Source organism: Berghia stephanieae, chromosome 11, assembly GCF_034508935.2.
Source record: "Berghia stephanieae isolate SIO BIC M18660-M18661 chromosome 11, UCSD_Bste_1.3, whole genome shotgun sequence".
NCBI lineage: Eukaryota > Metazoa > Mollusca > Gastropoda > Nudibranchia > Aeolidiidae > Berghia > Berghia stephanieae.
The window spans coordinates 4,219,398-4,232,459 of record NC_088370.1 but is presented as its reverse complement, the minus strand read 5'-3'; the positions used below and the strand labels follow the sequence as shown (position 1 = coordinate 4,232,459).

The 13,062-nt window shown below is 36.7% G+C and overlaps 1 protein-coding gene across 4 annotated transcripts in view; it reads left to right on the top strand.

Annotated features, from left to right (window-relative positions):
* LOC144956694 (intermembrane lipid transfer protein VPS13B-like) overlaps nucleotides 1-12,401 on the top strand; it is a 90,522-nt gene extending 78,121 nt beyond the window's left edge. For all 4 annotated transcript variants that reach the window (XM_078887353.1, XM_078887350.1, XM_078887352.1 and 1 more), the window contains 6 exons: nucleotides 1,121-1,468; nucleotides 5,239-5,421; nucleotides 6,519-6,651; nucleotides 8,049-8,281; nucleotides 9,389-9,537; nucleotides 10,277-12,401. In XM_078887353.1, the coding sequence (XP_078743479.1) occupies nucleotides 1,121-1,468; nucleotides 5,239-5,421; nucleotides 6,519-6,651; nucleotides 8,049-8,281; nucleotides 9,389-9,537; nucleotides 10,277-10,741 (1,511 nt within the window). In that variant the 3' untranslated portion in view covers nucleotides 10,742-12,401. The remainder of the gene's footprint in view (nucleotides 1-1,120; nucleotides 1,469-5,238; nucleotides 5,422-6,518; nucleotides 6,652-8,048; nucleotides 8,282-9,388; nucleotides 9,538-10,276) is intronic.
* Nucleotides 12,402-13,062: the final 661 nt, after the last annotated feature.

The window sequence follows — 13,062 nt, the reverse complement described above, 5'->3', positions numbered from 1 at the left end:
ATTGACTTCATATACTTCTATGAGGAGGAAAAAAATAATAATATGCATGATCTCACATTTCACATTTCCAATAGTGACTGCCAGATTGCCGGCTTTCACGTGTAGGCAGGCTTTTCAGAAACCCCATTATAAGTCTGGCAGGCTTTTTAAAAGTTTGGCCCGCTTGTGAGCTCCATTTTTGATGGAGGTAAATGTATTGTTTGTTTTTTGTGGTTTTTTTTTTGGATAACTCCGGCTTTGTTGTAAAATAAATAAGTTTGCAGGTTTTTTCTTAACTCACTCAATCCTAGAGATTTTTGCTACTTTTCAAAACTGAAAAAAATGTATTAAAAATGAGCGTATATAGTTTTATTCAATTACCATTAACAAGTAAAAATTAAAAACATTAGCTTTGATACTACGCCTATAATTTGTCTCAGAAATATGTAATACATAGGCATGGGGTAGAAGTAACATGGGTAAACTACGGATGTAGTCAGTGTTAGGGTTGAATGAGTTAAGAAATTTCAAGTCTTGCCAGATTTGTTAAGCCCCAGATGCAGGCACCCAAGCATTTCACATTTTTTTTATGTAAAGTTCAATTTTGAACATCTGAATTTGATTGAGGTGAGGCATCATTATTTACTTTTTTCTTTATCTTTATGTCAGAATTTTAATTTGATCACTGAATGATTGAAATTTGATTATTTTGCAATCATAGACAAGAACTGTTTCATATTCACCAGCAAGTTTAGGAACTGGACAGTGGAGGACGATGTGATCGCTGGTCTCTGGAGCTGCCTGATATTTCTGGCAGGCATCACTGTCCCCAAGTTTCCATCCGCACATAAATTTACCTGTCGAACTAAGTTGAAAGCATTAAACGGCTGTGAGTACTGAACATGGAGGACAAGATATGACGCCTGTCAGGCACTATTAGAATTGCTTTTCAACAGAGACCACTGGCCACATACTTTTCAAATCTGGGTAAAGAGCTTTTGCTATTTGTTGGCACAAGGCAAGTCTCATACCACAAGACAACAAAGCAATCTCATCATTTTTGCTATTTGTTGTCAAAAGGCAAGTCTTATACCACAAGACAACAATGCAATCTCTTCATTTTTTAATCCTCTCTCCTCAGGAATAGTTGTCGGTTCCTTGGAGATCCTGGGCAATCCTACGGGGTTGGTGAGAAGCATCAGTGCTGGGGTCTCTGACCTCATCTCCATGCCGTACTCTGGCCTCACCAGAGGGCCCGGAGCCTTCATAGGCGGCGTCACTAGAGGCATGGGGAGCTTTGTGAGAAACATCTCGGCTGGAATGATCACATCTATGACCAACTTTGCATCCAGCATGTCTCGTAACATGGACCGACTGTCGTTGGATGAGAATCACCTGGAGAGGCAGGAGGAGAACAGACGGAATCGTCCTAATGGTATTTCCCAGGGAGTTGTCCAGGGTCTGACTGGGTTTGGACTGAGTCTTCTGGGTGAGAATTTGACAATGATGATGATTAGGATCATGATAATGATTTTGATAGTGGTAGTGATGGTAATGATAATTACTATGATGGTGATTTTAATTGTGGTAGTGATGGTAATGATAATGGCTATGACGTTGATTTTGATAGTGGTAGTGATGATGATGATAATGACCATGATGTTGATTTTGATAGTGGTAGTGATTGTGATGATAATGACTATGATGTTGATTTTGATAGTGGTAGTGATGGTGATGATAATGACTATGATGTTGATTTTGATAGTGGTAGTGATTGTGATGATAATGACGATGGTGGTGATTTTAATAACTGTAATGATAATGATAAAATAGATGCAGATGATAATGGTGGTGATGATAATAATGATAGTTATGCATTAAGAATTTCAAACAAAGGGGAAAAAAATGAAATGTTTTGTATTTCCCACCGAACCTCATAATGTCGTGGTCTACACATTATTATAAAAAAATTTAAATCTTGTATCTTCCATCTAAAAAATAATTATACATATATAATTATGGTTCAAGAAAACAATAATTTGATTGCAGATCCGTCGTTAAGATATGGTAGGTTGAAAAGTAAAGTAATTTTACAGTGGATACAACATTATTAATCAATGCCCATTTTAAAAAAATATATAAAGAGTAAAGCACATTGTATAGGAGGAAAAAAATGAAGATGCTGGATGTACTGCTATTATGTATAATATAAGAAATGGGGATTGATTTGCATTTGACATGCTGGTCTGTAAACAAACATGTAAAATACCAATTTTAGTTTCCTTTTTTTTTTTTCTTTTCAATATCTGTAAGATAAAAGTATTAATTATAAGCATTCTTTGATTTTGTGTCAATTGACGTAAGCTCCTGTATTGACAAGATATGAAGTGAATAGAAAAGTGCCAGAAGACAATAGAGAATAAAAATTTTTCGCGGCGGTGGTGGGGTTTGAACCTGCGACCTTATTGGTACGACAACTCCGCCTGGCAGGTGAGAGTGTGGCTCTACCGTGTGAGCTATCCACGAACACAAAAATATTCGTTTCAAACTCAAAGTCATTACTAGATCCCTCTCTCACCCACTTCTTGAGACCGCCGATTCGTTCGTACACCACCATCGCGAATAATTTTGACCAGCAGTTAAGCTTAAGCCAATATTCTCAACACAAACATATAACATAGAAACGATTGAGACATTGAGTATGCTCCGTGTATGGGGTGAATTTTTAATTCAGAAAAGTGAGTGGAGCAGGCACTTATGTTGGTAACAACAAGATATGAAGTGAATAGAAAAGTGCCAGAAGACAATAGAGAATAAAAATTTTTTTCGCGGCGGTGGTGGGGTTTGAACCTGCGACCTTATTGGTACGACAACTCCGCCTGGCAGGTGAGAGTGTGGCTCTACCGTGTGAGCTATCCACGAACACAAAAATATTCGTTTCAAACTCAAAGTCATTACTAGATCCGTCTCTCACCCACTTCTTGAGACCGCCGATTCGCCGATTCGTTCGTACACCACCATCGCGAATAATTTTGACCAGCAGTTAAGCTTAAGCCAATATTCTCAACACAAACATATAACATAGAAACGATTGAGACATTGAGTATGCTCCGGTGTATGGGGTGAATTTTTAATTCAGAAAAGTGAGTGGAGCAGGCACTTATGTTGGTAACAACAAGATATGAAGTGAATAGAAAAGTGCCAGAAGACAATAGAGAATAAAAATTTTTCGCGGCGGTGGTGGGGTTTGAACCTGCGACCTTATTGGTACGACAACTCCGCCTGGCAGGTGAGAGTGTGGCTCTACCGTGTGAAAAATTTTTATTCTCTATTGTCTTCTGGCACTTTTCTATTCACTTCATATCTTGTTGTTACCAACATAAGTGCCTGCTCCACTCACTTTTCTGAATTAAAAATTCACCCATACACCGGAGCATACTCAATGTCTCAATCGTTTCTATGTTATATGTTTGTGTTGAGAATATTGGCTTAAGCTTAACTGCTGGTCAAAATTATTCGCGATGGTGGTGTACGAACGAATCGGCGGTCTCAAGAAGTGGGTGAGAGAGGGATCTAGTAATGACTTTGAGTTTGAAACGAATATTTTTGTGTTCGTGGATAGCTCACACGGTAGAGCCACACTCTCACCTGCCAGGCGGAGTTGTCGTACCAATAAGGTCGCAGGTTCAAACCCACCACCGCCGCGAAAAATTTTTATTCTCTATTGTCTTCTGGCACTTTTCTATTCACTTCATATCTTGTTGTTACCAACATAAGTGCCTGCTCCACTCACTTTTCTGAATTAAAAATTCACCCCATACACCGGAGCATACTCAATGTCTCAATCGTTTCTATGTTATATGTTTGTGTTGAGAATATTGGCTTAAGCTTAACTGCTGGTCAAAATTATTCGCGATGGTGGTGTACGAACGAATCGGCGGTCTCAAGAAGTGGGTGAGAGAGGGATCTAGTAATGACTTTGAGTTTGAAACGAATATTTTTGTGTTCGTGGATAGCTCACACGGTAGAGCCACACTCTCACCTGCCAGGCGGAGTTGTCGTACCAATAAGGTCGCAGGTTCAAACCCACCACCGCCGCGAAAAATTTTTATTCTCTATTGTCTTCTGGCACTTTTCTATTCACTTCATATCTTGTTGTTACCAACATAAGTGCCTGCTCCACTCACTTTTCTGAATTAAAAGCTCCTGTATTGTATGATTTCCTCTCGAAAAATCTTGAAGACATCAGTAGTAATTCTAAGATTTAAATGAATTCATTGATTCAAGTTAGTTTTTTCGATGAATATGTGACCCACCACAACATTCTGGTTTTATTTTGAAATGAACTATGTAGAAAAAAATATTGATTTTAAATTCAGAATAATCAAAATCAGGAAGATTAAACTTGGAAGGCATTTTTTTTGTTACTCAGATTTTATATGTTACCATCAAACATGAATGTGAAGCAATCGGCTCATTCCCACATAAAACGAATTTGATACTATTAGTCATATCAAGTAATTAAGTAAGTAGAAAAGTACCAAAGACAATAGAGAATAAAAAGTTGTGGCGATAGGGGTTCGAACCCACGACCTTACTGTGACAACAACTCTGTTTAGCTGGGAGATGGTTGCTCTATAATCGACGCCATCTACTTCGCCTGGAGTGGTTCAAGCCCCCATTGCTACCAAGTTTTGTATTCTCTATTGTCCTCTAGCACTCTACTGCCCAATTCATCTCTTGTTATTATTATCAACATAAGTGTCTGCTCCACTCAATTTTCTGAATTAATATTAATATTAGTCATATTCTATATGTTACAGTGAATGACATAATAAGTCGGATGGTGAAAAGGTTTCAACTGAGATATTGCCAAGTTTAGTTAGAAGGTCAATTTTTATCAAAAATGAGTTCTTGTCATAAATGATTAAATCAACCCTTTCTGCACATCATCGGGAAAAATCAAAGCTTAATTTCACTTCTAAATATTTTTTACAGCTAGTCAAGTTTTAACAAGTATGAAATTTGAGAAAAGTTTTTGGATAGGTTTCCCATACATCTAACCATAACTTCATGAAAAATCACCAGATTTACTTCAAATACAGATTAAAATGCTTTAGGGAGCATATTCTTTCAGAAAATGCAAATAATGCAAATCCAAAATGTTCACCTTCCGACTGATTACGTCATGCACTGACACATATTATGTAACCTTTTTTTCCATTTTTTCTCTTTTTTTCATTGAAAACAATTTTTTAGGAGCGGTAGCAGGACTTGCAGACCAGCCATTGAGATGTCTGGTCCAATCAGACGATGACCAGCGGGCACCGTCTGCAACATCAACCGCCTCTGGAATAGTGACCGGTGTAGGGAAAGGGTTGGTGGGGGTGCTGACCAAACCCATTGGGGGTGCTGCAGAACTCGTGTCCCAGACTGGACAAGGTAAATGAAATGCTAAGCTGCTTGTGATCTAGTGGTAAGACACTCCACTTTGGATCGGAATGTCCTGGGTTCGAGTCCTGCCCTGAGCAGTGCATAGTTGATATAAATAAATATAAATATATATGTATTCTGTGTTTACTTGAAAAAGGCCAAGGGCCGGAACGTCATTTGTTTTGTGTTGTTCATTCATGAGTCAGATTTACTCCCTTTATCTTTATCTCCATAGTTGAGTCCTTGGAAAAGGCTCTTTATTCACATTCTGTCATCATACTCAGGTGTAAAATGAGTACCTGGCTGTTAACATTGTTATCTCTGTTGGAAAAAAAATTGTAATATCATCTAACAAGTTTTGTCCTACATGTCAAGTGTTGTTGTTGGCTAGGGACCCCTTGTAAAGCTCTTCAGTGGATATTGCACAGTATAAAAGTTCAATTATTATTTTTTTTTTTTTTGGGGGGGGGGGGGGGGGTGAGGAGTTTTTTTGTTTTTTTTTTCACGGGGGGGGGGGGGGGGGGGTAATTGAGATAAAGTACTGGGTGAAAATAAATATAACGTCTTCAAAAAATGATTAAATGAATAAATAAGGAAGTGAAATAAGTAACAGAAATCTTTTGGGCTCAAAACTTCCATAGTCTTCGTCTCAGACTCTACATATCACATTACCATCTTTTTCTTTTTGTTGTTGGCCGAAGAAGGATTTTATGCCCGAAATGTGTCTTGAAATACTTTATATTATAATAGAGTTAACAAGTCTAATGAGAAGGCAAAAGTATCTTATATTGGTTTTTGTTTGTTTGGATTTTTTTTGAGGGGGTGGGGTATTTTGCTTTGTTTTGGTTTTTTGGTTTTTATTCTGTCAACTTTTGAAAGTTTTTTTTAAAGTGCTTTATGTTTTGTTTGATTTTCGTTTTGTTTGTTTTGGGTTTTTTGGGGCGGGGGGGGGGGGGGGGGGTGTTTATATGTTTGTTTTTTTTATTTTTTTTTTTTTTTTTTTTTTGTTTTGTTTTTTTTTTTTGGGGGGGGGGGGGGGGGGTTTGGAGGGTGGGTTGTGCTATTGAAAATGATTTAACAATGTTTTGCTTTTCACTTGTCTCTAGGTATTCTGCAAGGAACTGGCTTGGGTCAAATGCCAACTCGACTATCACCTCCTCCATCTCTGTCCAGCAGTAAAAATCAGCTGCAGCAACAAGGAGGACCTGTCATCTGGAGTAGCGGATTCAAATATGCTGTGTAAGTATCGTAGGGTGTGTTAAAAAAAATAAATTGAGCTCTTATATAGCGCAATATCCACTAAATGTGCTCAAAGCACTTTATGTTGTTAACATACCTGCCGAATCTTACGAATTTTTCTTAATTTTACGAATTTTAGACAAATTTCATGGCCAATTACAAAATTTTATGGAAAATTACGAATTTTTAATTCTCAGTATTACTTAAATAATGATGATAATAATAAAAACTACTACTACTACTACTACTACTACTACTACTACTACTACTACTACTACTACTACTACTACTACTATTTCCTTGTCATATTACTAAAAATTGACATAAAAACTACTAAATTTGAAGTTGTCAATTTGGCATGTCTGTGTTAATGTAACTATGTAAATGTTGCTGCTCAAAGCTTGAAGAAATAATTAAATAACAATGTGAAATTGAATGTAAGCTTCAATTTGATAAACGAAAACAGATAAAATGGACATTTCATTCATCCTGTTTTGTTGATAAAAGGGAAACCCGAAACGTCCATTTTATCTGTTTTCATATATTAAATTGAAGCTTACATTCAATTTTACATTGTTATTTGTTGATGTGACTAGGGCACAGACCTGCCAACATGAAATAATTTTTAACAGTCTTTAGAAGCTGACACCCGGATTATTCCAGTCTTCCCTTGGAATATACCCAATAGAAAAATTTCACCTGTGGGATGAATGAAGGAAATGTTATTTATTTATTTTTAAAAAAAATTTTTTAAAGTCTTAATAATAAATGCTTTCGCACCAGATTTTGCCTGTGTTTCCAACAGTTTATATCATTTCCAACATGTTTACAATGTAATGTTTCATATTTTTTAATTGATTTTTTAACTTTTTAAAATTTTAATTGTGAAAAGATTATTCAAATCAATATTATATTTGATCTGTCAAATTAGAGACCTTATCGTCAATTTTCATGCTATTCTTTTGTTGCCACTAGTTGTGAATTCATGACCGTCGTCTCCCAGAGCCAAAAAAAAAAAAAAAAACAAACCTGACGATGTGAAAGTCTGTCAGTCTTCAAACGGCATCTTAAAATTTTTTTCATGCTGCTTATTATGATGCTTTTGTGTGACCATTGTGAAGATTTTGTATTCAAATGACTGATTTTGTGTGATACCAGAAAATGATTGTAAAGCGCTTATTCGTGGATTTGTTGCTATATCAAATAATATTTAAAATAATGATGATGATGATGATAATAATAGTAGTAATAATATTAATAATAATGATAATAATAATAATGATAATAATAATAATAATAATAATAATAATAATAATAATAATAGTAATAATAATGATAATGATACTAATGGTAATAATAATGTTCAAATTATTTTCCTCTTTTTTTCTTCCTTCCAGCAAGGTTTTGACATCCTTACCCTCGCCCATCCTCTACTCCTTCCCTGCCATGACATTTGACATTCTTGAAGCTGAGGTCAAGGTCGTTCTTGTTTTGACCTCTGACCTCTTGGTTATTATCAATGTGGAGGAAGACGCTCAGCAACAAACATTGTCACTCTCAGAGTTGCATTGTCGATGCGATGAGGAGGAAGAAGATGAGATGGAGGAGGAAGTTGATGACGTCAAGCCAGGTGAATAATGAGTAGACAGTAAAATATTTTTCAACCACCGCTCATAGGCCATTGAAAAGTGTTTCCTTTGCATGTGTTTCACCCCCTCCCCACCCTCAACTCAAGTGGAAATGAGTATTTGGCTAAATGACACAATGATTAATAATTTCATAGCTGCCGGCAAGTCTCGTTACTGGACAGTGGAGGATGATGTAATCGCTGGTCTCAGGGGCTGCCCGACACTTCTGGCAGGCATCACTGCTCCCCAAGTTTCCATCTGCACATATTAGATGCAGTTCTGCCATGTTCTTTTAAGGTGCGATTTGAGAAAGCACAGTATTTCCTGGCATTGTGGAATGCAGGCATTCTTTTGGTGGGGTCTCTTGATGAAGATGAATAGAAACTTCAGTTTGTTTCATGGAGAGATGAATGGTGCTGACTCTTCAGGTCTTCCCTTTATTGAGTAAAGCATGAGCAGCTTTGAGGTCTTGTGATAAAACACTTGTCCTCAGAACAGAAGGCTCATTTTCATTTTTACATGTTAATGTTAATGCTAGTTAAATAAAATGAAACTATCTATGCACATGCTCATTTTTAATATTTTCTCGAATTTTGAAAAGTAGGAAAAATCTCTAGGATTGAGTTAACCCAATGTGCTCATTTTGTGTTCACACGAATGAGTAATCGGTCAAATTTGCTCCATTTTCATTTGTGTTCTATGCAACTAATTGCGTTAATTGCGAATGAGGAGTTGGCCCAAAGGATTGATGGATATATTAAAGATGTAGTTTTCCCACCAAAAGGGCACTAAAAAAAGTAGGTTATACTGTAAGTAATAGAAATGCCCTTATATAAAATATAGGTCAAGTTGATACTAAGCTGCTAGAAGTTGTGTACTGTTAAAAAAAACTAAGCAAAAATGAATATAACAGCTCAAAAGAGAACAAAATATCAAACATGGAACGTTTTTGGCTCAAAACCTTTCTTCAGCCAACAACAACAACAACAAAAAAAAAAAAAAAAAAAACAATTAAAACATAATTACATTACTTTACTCAGATAGACGCAGAGAAAAAAAAAATTAACATTTTATCATTTTATCATCTATTTTACCCGATTGATCTGTAGTTGTTGGTACAAGTAAGAATGATACGACAGACAAGACAAGTAGAGGAGGGATTCGTGAGGAAGAAGACGTCGATAAAGGAGAAAGTGAAAGAATGGGGAGCTTCACACTGATATGGACTGACCACTACTACAACAGTTCAAGTATAGAGGTAGGTAGTAGTACTTTTTAGTATTGAGTGGCTGTAAAACTTATCATCTGAACCACAAACATTTGAATTGCTTGATTTCATTTAATCTAATTGAGCTTTTATATAGCGCAATATCCACTAAACGTGCTCAAAGCGCTTTACAAAGGGTCCCTGTCCACAGCAACATTTAACATTTAGGACGGGACATGACGCCTGTTAGGCGATATTACAATTTTTTTTCCGACAAAGACAATGCTGTTAACGGCCAAGTACTCGTTTGACACCTGAGTACGGTGAGAGAATGTGAATAAAGAGCCTTTTCCAAGGACTCAACTATGCGTCAAGCGAGGCTCGAACTCAGGACCTTCCGTTCATAAAGCATGTGTCATACCACTAGACTACATAGCCACATAGTCTATCGTGAAGTATTTTCAACTGGATGTAAAAGACTCAGCTGAGCAGCTGCCCAATCACTGCTGAGTAGACTGAGTGGTCAAAAGAAATCTAAACTAATAGTGTCGGGACCAATTTTGATCCACTTTGCTTGTGATACGAGAGCTCAACCAACTGAACAATGGGGCTCTTATATTTGATTTCAACTTCAACTTCAATCATACAAGTTGAAACCCCAACCATTAAGATAATTGCAACTGTTAGTGTATGTGGTTAGGACAGATTGTTCAACAATCAAAATGTTAGAGATAAATAAACTCAACTTGTTAACGAGTACTTTTTATTTTTGGTATATTTGTTTCCCCAGCATCAACACAATGCAAGCAAAGATAGGATAGCAAGATTCATTGATTCTACACAAAAATTGACGACAGCATACAGTCACAATCAAAATATCAATACACCCCCTCCTCCTCTTCCACAACTTCCACCACGACCACTGCCCATGAAAGATTTACCATTGGAGTATCAGCAACACCCTCAACATCATCACCAACAACAACATAAACAACAACAAAAAGCACCATCTTCACACCAAAGTGGACAACCGAGATCCTTATCAGACGATAGTAACAACCAATCAGAGAGAAATAACATAAATACAACATCAACTGCAACGCCTGGAGCCAAAGGTCGAGGTCAAAGTTCCTCAAGCAACAACACAGATGGTCCCCAGTACAGATTTAAAATGAATATGCATTGGATGAGGATGTTTGTAACTGTGTTTGAGACGGTAAAGAATAGACTAGAAGGGAGAGGCTTTTCAGTTTAGGTAACATGTACAGCTTGAAATAAATACAGTAGAGCAATGGGTGGGTCTTGTGACCTTCCATGATGGTCAGGAGGTCACTTGCTGGGTCTTCTATCCGCCTTTATCTGTTTTCTGAGTTGCTTTCTGTCTTTGTTTTGGAATGGGATTACTTGCTTTGTCCTGTCCATGGCCGGAGTCCTTGGCTGGTAGGGAAACAGTCAATTGAATAGTCATAGTTTAAGGAGGATGGGTTTTTTTTTTCCCTTGTAAATCATTTCTGCTATTTAGATACCGATATATTTTTTTATTTTGAACCTATAAATATAATGGTTTTGGTGTATTTCTCTTCGTGGGATTCTGTGCTTTGTGCCCGGATGAGACTTTTAGGTAATCTCAATCAATTAATAAGTATACTTACAGATAGTATACTCTTGGAATCTACATTTGTTCCCTATTTCAGTTTTTCTCGTGTGCTTTCAATTGTAAATGTAAAAAATTAATTTTTTTTTACTACACCATTTTCTTCCTTTTTACTGGCACTGAAATGACCTAAATGTGTCGCAAGTACCATAAAACCGTTAAAAACAAAATAAAAAACAGTAGAGCACTAATGTAAACAACAACCCTAGGCAAGAAGTATAGTTTTGTTTTTTAATTTCAGTAGTTCCTCATATCAGTCACTTTATCTAAAAGGAGATAAGCTAGGCAGATAAATGGGCCATGGACACTCATTCATGATTTCCATCAATTTGTATCAAGCGTGTTCACGACAAGTGTGCTCCCGTGTTCACGACAAGTGTGCTCTTGAACTCATTTATATATCAAATTTCCTCAAATTCACCACAGTCAATGCACACTACAATTCTTCAAGCATTCCTCTAGCAGGCTACATGGAATCAAATATTCATTTCATTTCATTCAGTGCAAGCACCCTTTTTGTTCAAGAATTTTCGTAATACCCATCAAAATGACTCCAGTCAAGTACTCATTCACACTTAATAGGGGTAATCGAAAGTGCCTTCTGTACTGTAATAACACACACAATGCACAGAGCCAGTTTTGCAATTATCCGCCTGATATATGATATATGATATGATATAAGTCCAGATTTATGTAGGCTTTTACAGCCTTTTTTTTATCTCCTCTAGTGCATTCATGAAGGTATTTAATTCACGTCTCTCAAAACTGGGCATGCCACATAGTGAAAGAGGTGTCTGAATTTAGCTTTACAAACAGTATTTTTCTGTTTCACAATGAGCATCAAAACAGCACTTAAATGCCTGCAATGAAGGGGCGTCAACAACTGTTGCTGACTTTGTTCAACACGGCTCGACTTACTGCACTGTCACTATCTGAAAACATATTATAAAGCAGCAGCTATAACTATATGACTTCCACTTCCAAGCCTTGCTTCTCATTTTAGATTATGTCACCTTTTATTCATTGGTTCATTTATTTCTGTGAAACCATCCTTATAAAGGACCTACCTTTTTTGTTGTCATTCTATGACAAATCCTCTTCCTCCAATAAACCAACTGACTCAGTCAGATTCAGATTGATGACCAGGCGCTCGATGGCCATACTAGTCTTCAATTTACTGAAGTTTTGATACAAAAGGAAGAAGAAGACATCGAGTTTTACAGTTGATACCCTTACTTATATTTTAAAGAAAATGAAAAAATAATGGAACTTTTCTGATAGTCTATCCTGAATTTGACAAGGTCTCAATATTTCTCAGAAGCTTGGATACCAGCAGGTAGGTTGTTCTTTGAGCAGTTCTTTTTTTAACTTTAACTGGAGAGCATCTGTATATATATATATATTTTTTTCTGACCCCCATATGGGGCAGGGAGGTACATTGGTACATGCTGTGTCTTCTATATCCCTATACCCATTTTCCAATTGTTTCCTGTCGTTGTCTTGGAGTGAGATTACTTGGTTTTGTCCTGACCCTGGCCGGAGTCCCGGCTGGGAGGAAAACAGTCAAATATATATCAAGTTATTGTTTTGGGAGATATATTTTTTTCCTTGTAAATCATCTCTCATATGCATTGTTATCTTTTTTATTTTTAACATATTTGTAAACATTTGAATGTATTCCTCTTAGCGGGGACCTGTGCTTGTGTCTGGATGAGACTTTTAGGTGATCTCAAACTAAGTAGGTACCTACTTTGATGGTGTGCTCTTGGAATCTACATCGGTTTCCTATTTGAACAAATTCCCCTTTGTCTTACCTTTTCTTTGGTGCTTTAATTGTATTTCTAGAAATTGTTACTATCCCATTTTCTTCCCTTTTACTGGCGCTGATATGACCTTAATGTGTTCCAAGCGCCGTAAAACTC